This window comes from Hylobates moloch, unplaced genomic scaffold, assembly GCF_009828535.3.
Source record: "Hylobates moloch isolate HMO894 unplaced genomic scaffold, HMol_V3 SCAFFOLD_6, whole genome shotgun sequence".
Classification (NCBI taxonomy): Eukaryota; Metazoa; Chordata; class Mammalia; order Primates; family Hylobatidae; genus Hylobates; species Hylobates moloch.
Window position 1 is genome coordinate 136,985,764 of NW_026652281.1, and position 19,921 is coordinate 137,005,684.

A 19,921-nucleotide genomic window follows, 5' to 3' on the forward strand; every position below is an offset into this window, starting at 1 on the left:
TCACAAGCCCCTATTGTTAAAAATTTAAATTATTTCCTATCTGTGGAAAGCATTACTGCAATTTTTTATACTTTCATCTTTGGTCTCTTTCAAGAATACTTATGTAGGCTAAATTTCTGAATGTCAAATACTTAGATCAAAAGGCATGCTCATTTGAATTTCATTAGATAATGCCAGTTTTCCACCCAAAATTTACATCTCTGCCCAGAATGTATGACAATGTCTGTTTTCCCACACACTTGCCAAATTGAGCATAAGCACTTTTTAAAATATCTTCCACAAAAATATACCTAAAATATTTTAATATTTTGCTTTTTTTTTCCTGAGACAGGGCCTCGCTCTGTCACCCAGGCTGGAGTGCAATGGTGCAATCTTGGCTCACCGCCACCTCCACCTCCCAGGTTCAAGCAATTCTCCTGCTTCAGCCTCTCAGGTATTTGGGATTACAGGCGTGCGCCACCACGCCCAGCTAATTTTGTATTTTTAGTAGAGATGGGGTTTTGCCATGTTGGTCAGGCTGGTCTCGAACTCCTGACCTCAAGTGATCCGCCCGCCTTGGCCTCCTAAAGTGCTGGAATTACAGGTGTGAGCCACCGTCCCCAGCCTTATTTTGCTGCTTTTTAATTTACATTATTTATTTTGTAAAGAAATTTCAGGCCAGGCATGGTGGCTCACTCCCATAATCCCAGCACTTTGAAAGACTGAAGTGGGCAGATCACTTGAGCCCAGGAGTTCGAGACCAGCTGGGGCAACATGGTGAAACTCCATCTCTACCAAAAAAATACAAAAATTAGCTGGGTGCCATGGTGCGCACCTGTAGTTCAGCAACTCTGGAAGCTGAGGTGGGAGGATCACTTGAGCCCAGGAGGTGGAGGCTGCAGTGAGCTGAGATCATGCCACTGCACTCCAATCTGGGCAATAGAGTGAGAGACTCTGTCTCAAAAAAAAAAAAAAAAAAAAAAAATTTATATTTTCCATTAATTCATTGGGTGTCAATTATACTTACTCTTCTTATTTGTTTATTCATATGATTTAGTTTTCTGTTGAGTTTTCTCTTATTTATTTGAAAGAGAGCTTTGTATATTAGAAATACCATTCCTTGGCCAGGCTCACGCCTGTAATCCCAGCACTTTGGGAGGCCAAGGCGGGCGGATCGTCTGAGGTGATGAGTTCGAGACAAGCCTGGTCAGCATGGCGAAACTTCATCTCTACTACAAATACAAAAAATTAGCTGGGCATGGTGGCAGGCGCCTGGATTCCCAGCAACTTGAGGCCAGAGAATCACTTGAACCCGGGAGACGAAGGTTGCAGTGAGCCAAGATCACGCCATTGCACTCCAGCCTGGGCAACAAGAGCAAAACCCTATCTCAAAAAGAAAGAAAAAAGAAAAGAAAAGAAAAGAAAAGAAATATCATTCCTTTTACTGTCATTTGAATTACACATATTTCTCTCAATTCTTCTTTTGTTTTTGAAGTTTGCAGCCTTATAAAAATGTCTAGACAAATTCATCAGTACGTTTACTTACAGATCCTGGACTTTTAGCTGTGCTTAAAATGGTCTTTCCTATTTCATTCTTATAAAAATATGTACCTATATCCTCTTCTAATAGATATGTACCTATATCCTCTTCTAACAATTTTTCTATACTTAAGATATTGGATCTAAGTTTATTTTAATGTAAGAAATAAAGTAGAGATCCAGCCTTATTTCTTTCTTAAATAGCTATCCTGTTGCCCCAACTTACAGTCTGTTTTTTCCCACAAGCATTGAAATGGCATATAAAATTCTCATGGATATTTGGTTCTCTTTCTAAACTATGTAATTTCATTGATCTTTCTTCTGCCTTTTTCTGCACTTCCTGCCCTAGGATTTTTTTAATTACTATGATTCTATGACAGGTTTTAATATTTATAGACCTGAGTTTACCCATTTTCCTCATACCCACTCTTGCCATTCCTCTTTATGTCCATTGATCTGGATATTTTTCTCATGGTTATTCTTCCAAATTCCATATTCTTCCTTAAATTTGGTTTTGGATTATTTAGCTCTCCACACAACAACAACAACAACAACAACAAAAAACCTGTTGGGATTTTAATTAGACTCTTTCGAATTTTCAGATTAAATTTGGGGAAAACGGAAGTTATCTTGGATAGAGACTTCCTATACAAAAGCAATCTATGTATCTTCATTTATAGATGTCTTCTTTTATGACCCTTTATAAAGTTTTATAGCTTCTTCATGGTAAGTCCCACCAATGCTCAGTTTCTAAAAGTGTTCTGCAGGGAAATTACTATTTCCAATGAGGTCAAAGCATGGAACAAATTCAGTCTGGCATCAAAGATGGAAGCTTAGTGCTGCAGAAACCATTTCATCCCATCTGATTTCAACTCCGGGCTTAAGCCAAAAGGTAGCTCCCCTTCTGGAAGTTGGAATGGGTCAATCAGTTAATCAGTGGTAATCAATGGGCACTGACTGCATGCCCAGGCCTGTGCTAGAAGGGCAAGACACAAACCTCATCTTTAAGGAGCTTTTACAGTCCCCAAAGAGTTAAGAGGCACACCCCCTAACAATGGCATTTTATATTAACCCATGTACTATGGACTCTCTTTGATGGTAAATAAAAAAGAAGAAGTCTGGAGCAGTCAGGAAGGGTTTTGGGAGGAGATGGAAACTGAGCTGGGTGTTGGCACATGAATGTCATTTAGGTAAGTAAAGAAGAGAAAGGAATCAAATACAGGCAACAACCGTTTATTCAGCACCTATTATGAACTCGATACTGAGTTAGGCACATGAAAAGGAGGTTATGTTCTCAATAAGTATTTTTACACATTCACTATAACACAAGCTCTGTGTTGGGTGCTAGAGAAACCAAGACAAGTAAGATTGACCCTGGTCTTAAGGAGCTTGTGAAAAAGAAAGACAAACCCTTAAATAAGTTCAACTGTTACGATGGAAATCTGTAGAGAGAAGAGCAGAGACTCTTAATCTGGGGACTGTGTACTTCCTGGACATCCGTGGATGAGATTCAGCAGGCCTGTGAGCCCCTGAAATTACATGGCACTGAATTATCTGCTTAACCAGCATTGTCAAGTTAAAAGTGACACAAGATTCCTGGCTTCTAGATACTTGCATTTTAATAGCCAGATAAAATATATGTGAAGGTATCATTACTTCCAGGAGTTGTCATTTGTAGAAGCAAAATAATATTAACTTTAATAAAAATTTTAAAAATGTAAAAAAAAAACCATTACGAAAAACCTAAGTACCTAGTTCTGGCCTTCCCCACCCTAGAAGTATTCTCAGAGTTTGGAAATAATATTGCGTATTATGGAAACTAATTTGAGGCCAGGAAGATTAGCGTTTCAATCATAACTCTACCACTTAATATCTGTGTCATATTGGGTGAGTTCCATACACTCATGGCTTCCATTTCCACGTTTGGAAATTGGGAGTTACAGAACCCAAGGCGTTACACGAGGCACCCTCATGCCTATTGTGAAGATGAAAATACTAATAGGTCAGGTGTGTAATCATCTGGATCTTAGCGGGTCTTCTCGGGCTGTTCATTCCTTCCTTCTGCTTTCACACTTCAGAGGAAAGTGGTTATGAGAAGAAAGAATTGGAGCCAGGCCTGGAAAGGATGGAGAGAAAAGGGCATCTCAGACCAGTGCGGACAGCACGAATAAAGGGAAAGGGGCCAGAAAAGTCAATGCTCTTGCAGAGAATCAGTCCGTTGCAGCCACGTTGAATAGGTCTTATATTCTAACCTAAGCCGTTTGAACTTTATCCTATAAACTAGAGGAGTCACTGGAGGATTGGGGCCAAGGGAGTCAACCCCATAGTGAGGTGGCTCTCAGCCCAGCCTTTGCTCACCCATGAATCCCAAGATACACACAAAAACAGTTCTTAAAAGTAAAATTGTAACGCGGGCTAAGGCAATACTTCTCACCTCGGGATCTTGTTAAAAAGTAGATTTTGAACTGAACATGGGGACACCTGCCTGTAGTTCCAACTACTCAGGAGGCTGAAGCAGGAGGATCGCTTGAACCCAGCGATCAAGGCCAGTCTGGCCTGGGCAACATAGCAAGTTCAGAGCCAGCCTGGGCAACATAGCAAGACCCTAGCTCTTAAAAAAAAATAAAAGCAGATTCTGATGCACTGGATCAGAGAGTCTGCATTTCTAACCAGCACTCAGGTGCTGCTTATCCATGAACCTCATTTTGCATAGCCAGAGGCTAATGTATTTTGGTTTTACTATTTTTATCACTATGATTCATGCAACACCTGTTGGCTGAGTGCCTTTCATATGTCAGGCACTGTGCTAGGTAGGCCTTGGGCAGAGAGAGAAGAGTCAGACATGAACTCTCTTTTCTAGTCATTCACAGTCTAATCAGAGGAGATGAGATATAGACCTAAGCAATTGTAATCCAAGCTTGAAAGGGATAAATGCCACATTTTAGTTTCAGAAAAAATGCTTTGACAATTCAGTGTTCCCAGTTAAGGGAGAAATTCCCTAGTGTTTAAGGAAATGAATAAATGCTCCTTTTCCTTATTATTAAACGAGTAAAAACCCACACTTCAAAATTGGATTTTAATTACAGTCCACCACATACTAGGCATGTGACCTTGTTAACCTCTTAAGCCTTAATTTCCTCCTCTGCAAAATGAAATACATAGTAGCAGGGCTGTTGGAGAATTACAATAGAGAATGTTTGTAAATGTGGTACCTTAATAACTGGTTTGGGAATGGAGTTGTTGCAAAAGGTGGCTCTGGTTATTATTGTTTTCAGCATTTGTTTTAAAACTTAACACGGCTCTGTTGGCCGAAAGATATTGTATTCATTGGACAAGTTTATGATCTCATTCCAGGGTTAAGTGGCAAATAAAAATGGAAAAACCTTGAAGGGAATTTCCAAATCCAAGGAAACCTTCTTTTACACAGCTGGTGCTGAAAGAAGCAGCAACTATTGTAAATTTTTCCAGTTTTTACTGGACCAAATTGTTTCAGCTGAGGGGATGTGGTTTGGCTGACCGTGTAGCCAAAGGCCCCTAATAAGAGCCACACTGCAAAGGAGTTCCACTCCATTTACAAGAGCATCAAAACAGTTTCTCCACCCACTGACTCCCCTGAGGTCATTGGCTTGTTTGACACTGACTGTGAAATAAATCAAATCAAATTTATAATCCCAGAGTCCCAGAATGTCAGGGCCCAGAGGCATGTTAGAAACCACCCCGCCCATGGCTGGCATTTTGTGGACCAGATAAACGATGCTTTAGGTCCCCACGCCACACTGCAGTCTCTGAGCCCGCTCATTGCCTCATTTCTTCAGCCAATATTGAGTGAAGGCCAATGGATTTAAGAATATGTAAAGTCAGCACTTTGGGAGGCCAAGGTGAGGTTAGAAGTTCAAGACCAGCCTGGTCAACATGACGAAACCCTGTCTCTACCAAAAAATACAAAAATTAGCCGGGCATGGTGGCACGCACTATAGTCCCAGCTACTCAGGAAGCTGAGGCAGGAGAATCACTTGAACCTGGGAGGTGGAAGTTGCAATGAGCCAAGATCACACCACTGTGCTCCAGCCTGGGCAACAGAGTGAGACCCTGTCTCAAAGAAAAAAGAATATGTAAAGAATAAAAAGATTCCTCCATTTATGCCCCACAATAAAGAGATAGGGACAAGGGACCACAGGCACATCAAGAACTAACGAGGCGGCTGCTGGGGGCTTAGTAACAAAAGATTTCATTTAAAAACTGTCTTTCTCAGGGACCTCAGACTGGTGCTGCCATCTGTCTGAGTGGTGCTGCCATCCATCTGATTTCATTTCATACCTCTCAAATCATCAGATTTCATTTTCATTTCAAATCTCTCAAATCATCTCATTTCATTTTAAACCTGTCTCTCACCTGTGAGGGACCTCGCCCTGGTGCTGCCATCTACCCATTTCTTCATCTGTAAAATAGGGATAATCCCACCCTGCTCAGGGAGCTGTTGTCGAGATCAAAGGAAATAGGAGCTAAAAAAGTTGGCGGCACATAACAAGGACCTAATATGCACAGCATCTTTTGGCTTGTTTTTCAGCTTTTTTTTTTTTTTTTTTTTTTTTTTGAGACAAGGTCTCACTCTGTTGCCCAGGCTGGAATGTAGTGATGCAATCATAGCTCACTTCAGCCTCAACCTCCTGAGCTCAAGCAATCCTCCCACCTCAGCCTCCCGAGTAGCTGGTCTACAGGTGTAGGGGCCACCACACCTGGCTATTTTTTTTTTTTTCTTTTTGGCTTGTTTGGTTTTTAGCTTTTATTTCTTCTTTTTCTTTTCTTTCTTTCTTTTTTTTTTTTTTTGAGACAACGTCTATGTTGCCCAGGTTGTTCTCAAACTCCTGGACTCATGCGATCCTCCTGCTTCAGCCTTCCAAAGTCCTAGGATTATAGCCATGAGCCATTGCACCTGGCCTTTTAGCTTTTAGATAACATTCATTGGATTTTCCCCAGTTACAGAAGGAATTTGTGTTCATGGAGAACATTTTGGAAAACACCGAAAAGCACAGAGAAGGAAAATTCACCCATAATTCCCCCATATTCAAAGATAAGCACAGTTGACATTCCAGTACACACCCTCCCAGACCTTTCTATACATGAGCATTATGTTGAGACTTGGCAGTGAATAAACAAAAAAAAGTATATATATATTATATACATATATATATATATATATATCCACACACATAAGTATGTATATTTTGTTTTCCTATGAGCTGCATTGTGGTGATTAAGAGCCTCTGTCACAGCTGCCTGGATTTAAATTCTAACTCTATTACCTACTAGCTCTGTGGCCTCGGGCAACTTACCTATCAAATTTGAGTTTCTGTTCCCCCATGTGTAAGAATCATGGCCCCCAGGCCAGCAATGCAGGTTGGACACAGTCATCAAGAATTGTTGTAAATGACAGTATGAATGGTGCCTTCTAGAGCACAGTCATGAGGGACTGCCTTGGGAACACTGGCTGTTGAAGGAGTAACTGGCCCAGCAGCAGTTAAGCACTTAGCCCATCGCCTGGCACAGAGTCAGAGCTTGTTAAATAGTAGCTACTATTCTACAGACATGCCCTGAGGTTTTGATGAGTGGCCCTGAGGCTCACGGAGGGTTGAGACCTCCACTGTTCGTTGTTTACTGTTCAGATTTGTTGAATGGCAACTTAAGGATGACCTGCTGGGTCCATGTCCAGCCAAGAAATGTTTCTCCTTGTGTATATCCTGCTCAATGTGAGCCTTTGATCCTTGCACTTCTCAGTCCTTCTAAATTGCCCTTGGGCACTCAAAGACTAAGTGACGTGGGTGGGCTCACGGCAACATCTGTTCCTCGATTTATCCCTCCTCCCCTCACCACCCCACCCCAGAAAAAAAGAATAAAATAATAGAAATGCCTCCCACATGTGGTTTCCCAGGGCTGCACCTACACAGCAGGTGAAATTCACTATGGATTTGGGTGGTGTGCAAGATTGAAATGACATCTAGAGATAGCACAAGAAACTGTGAGTCACATATTCAGTCAGTCCACACTGAGCAAGTATCTACTCAGCACCTACTACGTGTGCCAGGGCCTGGGCTCTCCAGAGACAAAGTGGTTCCCTGTTCACTTCTCTTTCAATCCTTTAGGTTCCTCAGAGAGGAGTGCCTCTCAGTTTAGGGCCAAAATGTCTTCAGCACCTCTCAACCACTGCTAATCTCCCTTTCTGAGAAACAGGGAGCAGGCCCCACAGTCTGGAGCTATCCAGGAGGTACAAACATTGTTTTGTCTTCATCTTATTTTCTCCACCATGATGTTTTATTTATAGTAAATGATGCAAGTTTTTAAATAGTGATAGAAAGCTTCCTTCAAAAGAATTGAGATACCAAAAGCTAACTGACGCAAAGAAAAGTGCTAAGTAAATGGTGGTCCAGGTGGCAGAATGAATGCTTAGCAAGCTTTAGACCTGGGATAGGTGAGTCTCAATCCTTTGAGAGTTACTGATCCCTTTGAGACCATGATGACAGCCATGGACTCTCACCAAGAAAATATAGGAATGTTGCCCACAATTTTAGCAGGTTCAGGAACCATGTGTAGCCCATAATTCAGCTGGTATTGAAAAGAGCATTAGGGTAAGTCTCAATCCCCAGACAGCACATAGACCTCATCCTCTTCACCACCTTCCTCATCTTGGTAGCAGTGGTACTGGAGGTAACAGCAGTGCTGGCAGTTGTAATAGTAGCAGCGCTCAAAGCAGTCATCATAGCTATACTTATTGAGTGCTTTCAATGTGCCAGGTACTTACCAAGCCTGAGTTCACCTCATCTGTACAGAAAAGAATTATTACCCTCCCCATTTTCCAGGAAACCAAGCCTCACCAAACTTAAGGATCTTTTCCAAGGTCACCCAGCTGAGAATGCCAAGGCTAGGGTTTGAACCCAGATCTACCTACCAGTGATGTTTGAGCAGGTCCTTAACCACTAAACTCCACTGCCTCAATAAATATTTGCTGAAGAAAATGAATGGAAACTTGAAAAGGTCTTGGTGGCCACTCTGCCATTCACCAGGTGAGTGACCTTGACTGAGTCACTCCCCTCACGCTCACTGACCCTCCATTAAGGAAGGAGGCTTCCCAGGCCTGGTGAGCCATGATTCCAAGAGGCAGAGCAAGGAGCATCAGGAACATTCCATGAGCAAGGGAAGTGGAGGCAGGCTCAGGGCCAGGCTCGGGAACACGCACAGGGGGTTAGTGGGATTTTTAAAGAGCCAAGCGCAGCCTTGACTTCCAGCACAGAGTGTCCAGGCCTTCCAGGAACCCACAATTCCTGTTGTATTTAGTCCCCTCTCCTGGCAGCTTCATCCACCACACTCTCCTCCAGTGACAGGTCTGTTTGGCTGCCCAGGGGAAATGATCCCTGTCACACACATCTTCTTACATGCCTAACAGGCTCAGCATCTTGTTACTTAACGACAGCTTCTTGGTTTGTACCAAGGCATGCCAGTGCAGCAAACAGGACCTCCCTAATCCCAGCAGCTACCGTGCTGGCAGAGGAAGAAGGAGAAAGGAGGGGGCCGAAAAATTTGTGGAATCCGTGGCAGCCTGGCGGTCCAGTCCCTGACCCACACTGCCCCGCTGTGGTGAGAGTCTAGGGAAGCAGGCACGCCCCAGCAGGGATGGGCAAGGCTTTGATCTCTGACTTCATGAGGACACTTAATTTTTTTTTTTTTTTTTTTTTTTTTTTTTTGAGACAGCCCAGGCTGTAGAGCAATGGAGCAATCTCAGCTCACTGCAACTTCCACCTCCTGGGTTCAAGCGAGCATTTTGGCTAGTTTTTGTATGTTTAGTAAAGACAGGGTTTTACCATGTTGGCAAGGCTGGTCTCAAACTCCTGACCTCAGGTAATCTGCCCGCTTCGGCCTCCCAAAGTGCTGGATTACAGGTGTGAGCCACCATACCCAGCCAGAACTCTGAATTTTAAGGCTGAAAAAGACCCAGCTCACACCACTCAATTAAAGAAGGAAAACAGGCACAAAATTGGAAAGCAGTTCACCCAAAATGACACATGTAGTAAAATAGGTCCCAAATATGTTTCCTAAAATTAGATTTCCAGCCCAATCAGGGATTTACAGGGACAATAATTAGTATTTGGTTAATTACTACTCATGCAGAGTTGACTGAGTGACAGACACCTGGGATCCAGAGTGCTCATAAGGACTCTACATATTTTTACCTTGCTTAATCTTCACAACAATCAGAGAGGTCGGTACTATTATTAGCCCATCTTACTGATGAGGAACTAAGGCTTAGGGACAGTATGAAACTGGCCCAAGGTCACATGGCCACAGCCAGGATTCTATCCCAGGGAGTCCCATTCCAATAAAAAAGGGGACTACCTGTCAGAAGTCACTGAGGACTCGTTCAGGGTGCTCTCCTTTGCAGGAGGACAAGATAAAATGAAGTGCAAACGGAACAAGAGGGCAAGATCAGTGTTCACCTACCAAACAAGTGAGGATTAAAAAGGCTGTAAGAGCCCAGAGCTGGGGAGTTGTGGGGAAAATGTCAGATTCAGGCACAGCTGATAGGTGGGTAAATTAGTACAACCAGTTCAAAAGGCAATCTGGCTGTCAGGGCTTAAATGTGGAAATGACCCAGTGATTCCTCATGTGGAATTTATTGCACAGAAACACCCAAATGTGCATGAAAAAGTGAAAGAATGTGGCTTTTCATCACTGCAGTCCGTAATAGCCAAAAATTGGAAATCAGCTATAGAGAAGGCATTAAATAAAACTACCATCTATCCGGACAGTAGGATGTAATGCAGCCCTTGTAGGGTGGGGAGAGAAGTGAAATAGCACCACGTACTTTGACAAGGAAATATCTTTTACATATTCTAAGCAAAGAGAGCAATTTGGGGAAAGGTATGTGCAGTATGACCCCATTTTTTAAAATCTGGAAGGATTCCAAATAAAACTGTTAACTCTGATCCCTTCTGCTTAAGTGGAGCATTTTTACTCTAGACTTAACAGATTTTTTGTAATACGTATTTTTTAAATTCAGCATGTATTACTTTTGAAATAAAAAAATATACACAAATCTTGAGGGGAAAAGAAAAGAAATGAAGATATAGCTCCTTTCCAGAAGGAATTTACAGTCTGGGTGATGAACTAGGATTCAGCCAGCCCTGGGATGGCTTAACATGAAAAAGCAAATAATAAAATAACAAAATACGATCTGCTTTTATGAATTCTATGGGGTGCAGAAGAAATAAGTCCATCTGAGTTGGGTGGGGCTAATGAGAGCTGAGTTCCTGGAAGAGAATGGGCCAGGATATAAAGTATATTTAGAAAATGGTCACTATTTATTATTTTCAAGATGCCAGACTCTGTGTCAAGTATTTTACATGGATATTTTCATGTATTCACAGTAACTCTATGACATAGATATTGTCCCCATTTTACAGATGGGAAAATGGAAGCTGAGATGGCTAATTAACCCTTCTAAAGCTGAACAGCCAATAACTCAAGAGAGGTTTCAATACGGGTCTGTGTCATCCCAAGTTCTGGGTTCCAGCCACTTGACCACACTGCCTAATCAGCCAAGGGCAAAGAATGGCCCTTGGCTGCTTCTTCTCAGAAGAATAAACAGTGTAACAAGCCCAAACCCAAAATGTGGCAGTAAATGCCCATGAGAAAAGTTGGCATCACCCCCTCACCTTTGGCTGAACACTTCTCAAGGCCACGGTCCTTGGAGGGTACATTGTAAGAAAAAAGGGCAAAAATCTAGCCCATCGTTGTTCCTGACAAGGTGCTTCCAGTGTGATGAACATGAAGAACAACCAAAAAACGTATGCCATGCAGACACAGGGGGAAAGTGAAATTTATGCCCCCTTCCTAATGCTACATTTGTTCTGTAGAATGGCCTCTTAGCTGCCATTGTGCAACACCACACTCCAAACTCATCTCTGCATTCCCACAGCTTGTCCTCATGCCTAGCACTTAGCAGGAGCTTAGTGTTTGTGGAATGGATGAATGAATGAACAAATGAATGAACATATAAAAATTTTAATAACTATGACTATCATATACTTGTCTCTTGATCCAAAAAAATGGGACCAACCTTCCTCACTGGTACCTTCCGATTGTAATTATTAAATAAGCTAGTGGTGTGAAGAGTTAGCAGAGGACCTGCAGAGCACACACACAAGATAAATGCTGGCTATGATGAATCTTAGCTATTAGCATTATTGATATTTGTGTAACCTTTAAAAGAGCCAGTTTCTCAGGTTGCATCCCCATTAATCCATTTATTGCCTATTTCACAACCACCTTCAATGGGGTTGGCACCAAACAAAGTTACAACTTTTTCCTCAACAAACATGCTTTCTTGTTCTAGATCCTTTCCATGGTTTTGCCATGTTGGCCAGGATGGTCTCGAACTCCTGGTCTCAAGCGATCTGCCCACCTTAGCCTTCCAAAGTGCTGGGATTACAGCATCCCACCTTTGGCCACGGCTCTGGCCTCCATCCTGGGCTCTATGTGTCCTCATGCAAAGTAATGTGCTGCCTGTATACACACTCATCCCTGTGTAATGCACAAGGCTTCCAAACTTTACCTCCCTCACTCAACTTCTTCCCCAAATTTTCTTTTTTGTAGAGACGGGAATCTCACTATGTTGCCCCGGCTGGTCTCAAACTCCTGGTCTCAAGCTATCCTCCTGCCTTGGCCTCCCAAAGTGCTGGGATTACAGACTTGAGCCACCATAGTTGCAGTTCAGCTGGGGCCTTCTGTACAGAGTCTTAATCCAAAAGAATAGCTCCAATGGTGAGACCCAAACCTAATGGTGTGAGTCTTGTCACAAATCAGGCCACAAGATAGTGCCCTCCCTTGTCTCACCTAGACCAAACCTAGAAAGTAGCCCCCTCTGACCTGAAAAGAGGTCAGTACTTGGCGCTTACATCTAGGTATGGATAACCTTTCTAAGTTGAACTCCTGGCTGACTTACTCCTGCACCAGGAGCCCAGCCATTGCCCCCCAGCAGCCACCACTGAGTTACTGGGCAGAGAATTAGGAGTAAGGCTCCTGTATTTCTTCTTCCTGATTATCTGAGGTTTGAAACAGGCCAAATCTCAAATAATAAAGAAAGTGAAATGCTACAAAGAAGAAATGCAAGAGCAATCCAAAATCAAAGTTGGGAATCCTTGTGGCATCTGTGCCAACCACCTCAGAGATTTCCAGCTACTCTCTGGGTCTTGGTTTCTCCACCTGCAAACTGGTTGGACTTGGCAGTTGCTAAGATCTCTCCCATTCAGATATGCTCTAAGAGTGTTGGCTCTTCTTTTAACAAATAGATTCAGTGATGATCCCACAGACCAGGCCCTTGGGAAGCTCAGTCTGAGAAGTCAGGAATACAAAATATGCCACAAGCCAGGTGGCAAGGACAGAGATATGGTTAGAAGGTACAAAATGTTCTAGAAAGTGTTCCATTTTTTAAGATATTTAAATTTGTATATACAAGAGGAAAAATCTGAAAGTATAGACACCAAAATACGGTATTTTGGCACTGCGGAGTTATATGTGCTTTTAAAATAGTTTTTCCTTTTGCATTTTTCTATTTTCTCATCTTTACACAGAGTATTATTAATTGCATCTTTTAAAAAACAACACATTTTTATTCAAGTAGAATTTAGTTTAAATTCCAGATATATTACAAGCATGCTGTGTGACCTGGGGCAAGTCATTTAACCTCTCCAAGTTTCAGCTGACTTATATTTAAAATGGAAATTGTTTTTAATTTAATATTGCCATAAAATGTTTTGGGATCTCAAATTCAGAGGGGTGAGTTAATCATGTTTCTTATTCATAACGTCTCATCATCATGAGTCTATGCCAGGCCTCTCTCTTATTATATTGATTTATTTCCTTTTATTCCCATTCCCATTTCCCTCTGCCTCCACCCCTAGGCATTCTGTCTTTAATATGTTTTTGTTAATTTGAATGTGTTTTTGAAAAATGCACGTGGTTGTTTGGTGAGCTACTTAAATGGTATTATGTCATAAATCTCATTCTATTTCCTACTTTTTTCACAAAGAACTATGTATTTCAGATCTTTCCACGTGGTCATGTGGACATGCCACCCTGGGTCTCTAAATGCTGCATAATATCTAAGAATGCATCTACCCCATTCTACTTTATCCAGGGAGGGACTTCCAGGTTGTCTCCCACCTCCTGTCACTACAAACAATATTGCCATGAGCCCCCTCATATATGAACCCTTATGGACTTGTGTGAAAATTCATTAGAGATCAGTATCCTGGAGCAAAATGGCTGGGTCACAAGGTGTATGTATACTTAATTAGACCAAGTGCTACCAGAGTCATCTCCAGGATGTGTGTACAGCCTGTGCACCCACCAGCCATGCACAAAGCTCCTCATGTCCCCACACCCCACACCCCTGTGTGAACTTGGAACTATCCAGCTTCCTAATTTTTGCCAGCCTATCAGATATGTCCCTTTGTGGTTTTCGTTTTCGTTATTGTTTTTTTAGAGACAGGGTCTTGCTCTGACACCCAGGCTGGAGTGCAGTGCCACGATCATAGTTCACTGCAGCCTTGAACTCTTGGGCTCAAGGGATCCTCCTGCCTCAACCTCCCAAGTAGCTAGGACTACAGGCACGCACCAACATGCCTGACTAATGCTTTAATTCTTTTGTAGAGACGGGGTTCCCCTGTACTGCCCAGGCTGGTCTCAATCCCTTGGGCTCAAGTGATCCTCCTGCCTTGGTCTCCCAAAGTGCTGGGATTACAGGCATGAGTCATTGCACTTCGGCCTCTTTGCGGTTTTTATTTTATTTGACTGCCTAATATTTTGATTATCTTTTCATATGTTCATTAGCCCTTGCGTTTCCTATTTTGTAAATTTCCTGCTAATTTCCATGGCCCACATTTCTACTGGGAACACTTTTTCTTGCTGATTTGTAAGAGTTCCTTACATGTTCTAAATATCAATCCCTTGACTGTTTTGTTCACTGTAAATATCTTCTCAGATTCTCGCCTCATGATTCGTCTTTTTGAAGTATTGTTTTTCTTCACCCCTAGATCAAAAAAAATAGTCTTTTATGTTGTTCTCTTTTACCTTTAAAACGTTACCTTTCACATTTAGGTCTTTAATACACCTTCTGTTTTCCACGGAAATAAGTCGACATCTACTTTATGACGTTTTGTGAAGGATAAACTAATATCGGGAAAGCACCTAGCACAGTACCTGACCCCAAAGAGATGTGCAATTGTGGGCGATTATTGTTATCACTTAGACTGAAGGTGGCAAGTGCTGCCGGAGAAAATTATAGGAGCTTAGATGCTGTTTAACTAGATCAAGAAAGGTTTCATGGATAAAGGCGAAGTTATTGAGGCTGTCCCTAAAAATGAATGTAGGATTCATTCATTTTGAAATGCAAAGGGAAGTATTCCAGGGAGAGGAACTGGCTCGGGGAAAGGCCTGGGGGCAGGAACGCTGCGGGTTGACAATGTTGAGGAGGAGCATATTGGGGCGAGAGCTTGACTACTCACAAATTGCTGTCTTTCTGCCCGTGCCCACCCCCCTCCCCACTACAGGCTCCTTGTTCTCCACCCTGAAGCCCCCCGACGCCGTGTTCAAGGTGGTGTTCTGGCTAGGCTACTTCAACAGCTGCCTCAACCCCATCATCTACCCATGCTCCAGCAAGGAGTTCAAGCGCGCTTTCGTGCGCATCCTCGGGTGCCAGTGCCGCGGCCGCCGCCGACGCCGCCGCCGCCGTCGCCTGGGAGGCTGCGCCTACACCTACCGGCCGTGGACGCGCGGCGGCTCGCTGGAGCGCTCGCAGTCGCGCAAGGACTCGCTGGACGACAGCGGCAGCTGCCTGAGCGGCAGCCAGCGGACCCTGCCCTCGGCCTCGCCGAGCCCGGGCTACCTGGGCCGCGGCGCGCAGCCGCCAGTCGAGCTGTGCGCCTTCCCCGAGTGGAAGGCGCCCGGCGCCCTCCTGAGCCTGCCCGCGCCTGAGCCCCCCGGCCGCCGCGGCCGCCACGACTCGGGCCCGCTATTCACCTTTAAGCTCCTGACCGAGCCCGAGAGCCCCGGGACCGACGGCGGCGCCAGCAACGGAGGCTGCGAGGCCGCGGCCGACGTGGCCAACGGGCAGCCAGGCTTCAAAAGCAACATGCCCCTGGCGCCCGGGCAGTTTTAGGGCCCCCGTGCGCAGCCTCCTTTCCCTGGGGAGGAAAACATCGTTGGGGGGAGGGGAGGGCGGGGCGGAGGGGGGAGGGGAGCGTCCACGCCGGGTAGACGCGCGCCCCAAGGGGAACCGGGGGGAGGGCCGGGGAGAGGGGCAGCTGCTTTTCTGGCAGGGGCATGGGTGCCAGGTACCACGCGGAGAGCCGGGCCGAGCATGCTGAGAGCCTGGGGGACCCGACGCCGCCGGGATTTACCTCTCTCTCCCTCTGTGTATATATAAACGAGTCCCTCTCTACTTGTATTTAACCGTGGGTGCACGTGAGTGTGTCTGTGCGGTGTGCGTGTGTTCCGCTTGTGTGTGTGTGCGTGGGGCCGCCCTGTGGGGGCGGAGCGAGTGTGCGCCCAGGAGGCAGCCGGGGGCGTTGTGTGTGTCGTGACTTCGTACCTCTCAAGCCCCTCCTTGTACTTCACTGAAGGATGGCACTTTGGTGGGGTTGGAAACAAAGTCGACATTAAAGGTCATTTCTCCTGTTCGACTTTGAGTGGTTTGTGGACGAGCGTCAGGCAGAGCCTTGCGTTTCCTCTTCCTTCCGCTTCGGATTTGACCCCGTCCTAGGTCTTAGGGTCCTTCTTCGTTTTCCTTTCCCGTGCCCTCCAGTCTCCACCCCAGAAGAGCCGCTCTCACCACGTCCTGAGGACAATTAGTGCTGGCTCCCCTAGGTCCCACTTATGCCTTTGCGGTTACTGACCTACGGGGCTGCACCAATCTGGCCCTGTGGCTGAACGTGACGCCCTGGACTTGCCTAATAAATCCTGCTTACCTGCTTTTGACTCTTAGCAGAATCTGAATCTTCCTGCGGCTCCTTCCTGCTGTGACCAACACTGAGCAACGTCTGGCTTGGTCCTGATCCCTAGAACCCCAACCCCAGCTGGGGTTCCCCCGCCAGTCCCCTAAATGGGCCTGTTCCCTGAGAGATGATGAAGCCCAGGCAGAGAGAGAGGGGCTGGTTCCCTTCCCCTCCCCTTTGCGTCCCCAGGCCAACACTCCACTGATTGTTTGCCTGTGCCCACAGAACTTGAAAAGACATCCAAACTGCAGACGTTTCTGGATAAGATACGGATCCTTGGGGCTCAGCAACACACAGGGTCAGTCACGAGAACCCTCCCAAGCTCTGCTGACTTGTGACCCTGCCTAGAAAAAAGCACTGAGGAAGGTCGCACAGAAAGGTGGAGCATTTTTTGGAGTTGATAACTTGAGTTCTAGTCTCAGTCCTACTACTGATTTATTGTATGAAGAGCAGAGACTTACTTCCCTCTCTGGATCTTGGTTCCCCATTTGTGTAATGGTGGAGTTGACTCTAAGGTCTTTGCTGCCTCTGAAAGCCCCTAGTTTGAAAAGAGAATAAAGGACACTGAGCAAAATATGAAACATTTTTCTTCAGAGATTCAGAAAAGCCTAGGAGGAATGCTCTTCCCCCATCCCATCCCTTTTTCTCTTTCTACTTTGCTTTTCTAAATTGAGCTTCATAATTTTGCAAATGGCAAGAACTTCTTCCAATAATATTAGCACATCGATCATTCATTCTGTAGGTGATTGAGAGAGAAAATACTTAAAGGAGAAAGAGCCAGTGATTGATGTAGTTGAAAAGTAGAGGGGTGTCAGGTATGGCTGGATCCAGGGGCACAAACAAGATTGTCAAGTTACAGTCTCTTACTCCTTCCTGTAGCTTCCATCTTTCAGTTCTGCTTATCTTTGTGTATTACCCTAGTTTCCTTATTGCAAATGCCTTCCTCACAACATTCTTACAACTTGATACCCCAAAAGGAGAAACAAGATTGCCCAGCAGTTCTGTCAAAAAATGAAAAAGAAAAAGAAAATCGGCCGGGTGCAGTGGCTCACACCTGTAATCCCAGCACTTTGGGAGGCCGAGACGGGTGGATCACCTGAGGTCAGGGGTTCAAGACCAGCCTGGCCAACATGGTGAAACTGCGTCTCTACTAAAAATACAAAGAATTAGCTGGGCGTGATGGTGGGCAACTGTAATCCCAGCTATTCAGGAGGCTGAGGCAGGAGAATCACTTGAACCCGGGAGGTAGAGGTTGCAGTGGGCCAAAATCGCACCATTGCACTCCAGCCTGGGCTGCAAGAGCAAGACTCCGTCAAAAAAAAAATCCTAGGAAGCCAGAAATTCTGTATCACAAACCCCCTTAAGACTTTGATGAAGGCTATAAACTCTCTTTCCATAAAAATGCACATACCAAAAAAAATTACATTTTCATTCAATTTTAGATGCCGTACCCCTGTGTAAGATCTCACTATCCATGGTTTATATGCTCTGAACTGGATTTTAGTAATTATCTAGGCCAACTCCCTCAATTTTACACATGGGGAGACTGAGGTAAATAACTTGACTGGGTCACACCAAAGCTGTAGAACCCAGGTCTTCTGCCTGTTTGTCCAGTACCTTTTACATTCCTCTGTGCTTTGTCCAGTACCTTTTACATTCCCCTGTGCTACCATTCTGTAGTTAAGTACATCCTCCAACAGAGAGCAGTCCTCTTCTTGCCCGAATAGAGAAAAGGGGGCCCTAGGAAAAGAAAAGGCCCAACTCCATCCCCAGAGAAGAAGGAATCATTTGGGGAAGTTCTGAAAACATTTTGTTAGGATCACAAATCTTCTAACAAATCTTACACAGAAATCTGATATAAGATCAGCCCATAGTGGAGTGGAGAGAAGAAGACAGAGCCTCCTCAGCCTCCTCGTCTTCTGAGACACTTGCTCTGGCCTGCCCCAATCACCCTGGGGTTCCACAGAATGATGTTTAAAAATCACTGGTCTAGTGTAAGTAAATGGGATTTGGAGTCAGTAGGGCCTTGGTTCAAGTCTTGGCTCTGCATGACCTTGGGCAGTTCATCTTGCCTCTTCTGGTCTAGCAAATGGACATGATCATCACAGCCCACCAGGACACACAAAGGATTCAGTGAGATCATTGTAGTATAAACACCAAAATGCAAATCACTGGGCAGATGCAAGTTATAATTTGGACCTTGGATATTTGAAGCCACAAGGCACCAAAGGCATTTCCTGAGCTGCTCAGTTCTGATGATCTCATTCATTACTGGTGTTTGGAGGTCACCCAGACAGCATAGAGAGGCGGTAGCAGCCTCCTGTTTCTTTCCAGAAGGAAGACTGGCCAAGCAGTGGCTTACATCCCCCAGAAGGTGCTAGGGTCCAGACCTGCCCCTAGCCATAGTCTACGTTTTGCTGGCCTTTCCAAGTCACCTCCTTGTAGCCAGGCCCTAGGAGGACCCAGAGTTCCTCAAGAGCCCCTCAGGCAGACGGGTCCTCTCTGTTCTGATCTCCCAACTAGCAGCAAAGCAGCCCTACTTTTTCCTCTCCAGCCACCCAGACTGCTGGGTCATTGTCACCACTGATGCACAGGAATAAATCTGTCAACCCTAGTCAAGAGGCCAGTGGCTTGGCAAGTGGAATACTAGTTAATTTTCCAGACATGGACTCAAATTCCACCTCTGCCAGTTAGTAGCTATGTGACATTGGGCAACTTACATCATGGGTCTAAACCTCCATTTCCTTAACTGTAAAATAGAGATAATAATACTAACTACTTCATAGGGACATTGAGAGGATCAAATGAGATCATGAGACTAAAACGATTGACACTATGCCAGGCACTCGGTGAGCATCCCATGAACAGTAGCTATTAACAGAGGTAGTCATTTTTCAATTATTTACTTGGATATATGAAATTTGGAAAATCTGGATATACAGACAAAACAATTCAGGTTTTTTTGGTCAGATTCCAGGTTTTAGGACTTGGGGTCCACCCTGAAGAAGAAAGACATAAGTTTATCACAGAGTAAAAGAATTTTGTTGGCCAGTTGTGGTGGCTCACACCTGTAAACCCAGCACTTCAGGAGGCTGAGGTGGGTGGATCATTTAAGGCCAGCAGTTCGAGAACAGCCTGGCCAACATGTGAAACCTGTCTCTACTAAAAATATGAAAATTAGCCGGGCGTGGTGGCATGCACCTGTAATCCCAGCTACTTGGGAGGCTAAGGCAGGAGAATTGCCTGAACCTGGGAATCAGAGATTGCAGTGAGCCGAGACAACTCCCAGAACAAGTTATCTCACTGTCTCAAAAAAAAAAAAAAAATTGTCCTACAGCATGAAGTCACGTTACTTAAAA

General features: G+C 44.6%; 1 protein-coding gene across 2 annotated transcripts in view; it reads left to right on the top strand.

Moving 5' to 3' along the window:
• The window catches only part of ADRA1B (adrenoceptor alpha 1B), a 56,039-nt gene extending 39,792 nt beyond the window's left edge, over positions 1 to 16,247 (top strand). Inside the window, exon 2 of one of the 2 annotated variants that reach the window (XM_032158518.1) lies at positions 15,120 to 16,247. In XM_032158518.1, coding sequence (XP_032014409.1) covers positions 15,120 to 15,727 — 608 coding nt within the window. In that variant the 3' untranslated portion in view covers positions 15,728 to 16,247. The remainder of the gene's footprint in view (positions 1 to 15,119) is intronic. The other variant, XM_058440093.1, reaches the window with a different exon arrangement.
• The last annotated feature ends 3,674 nt before the right edge of the window (positions 16,248 to 19,921 follow it).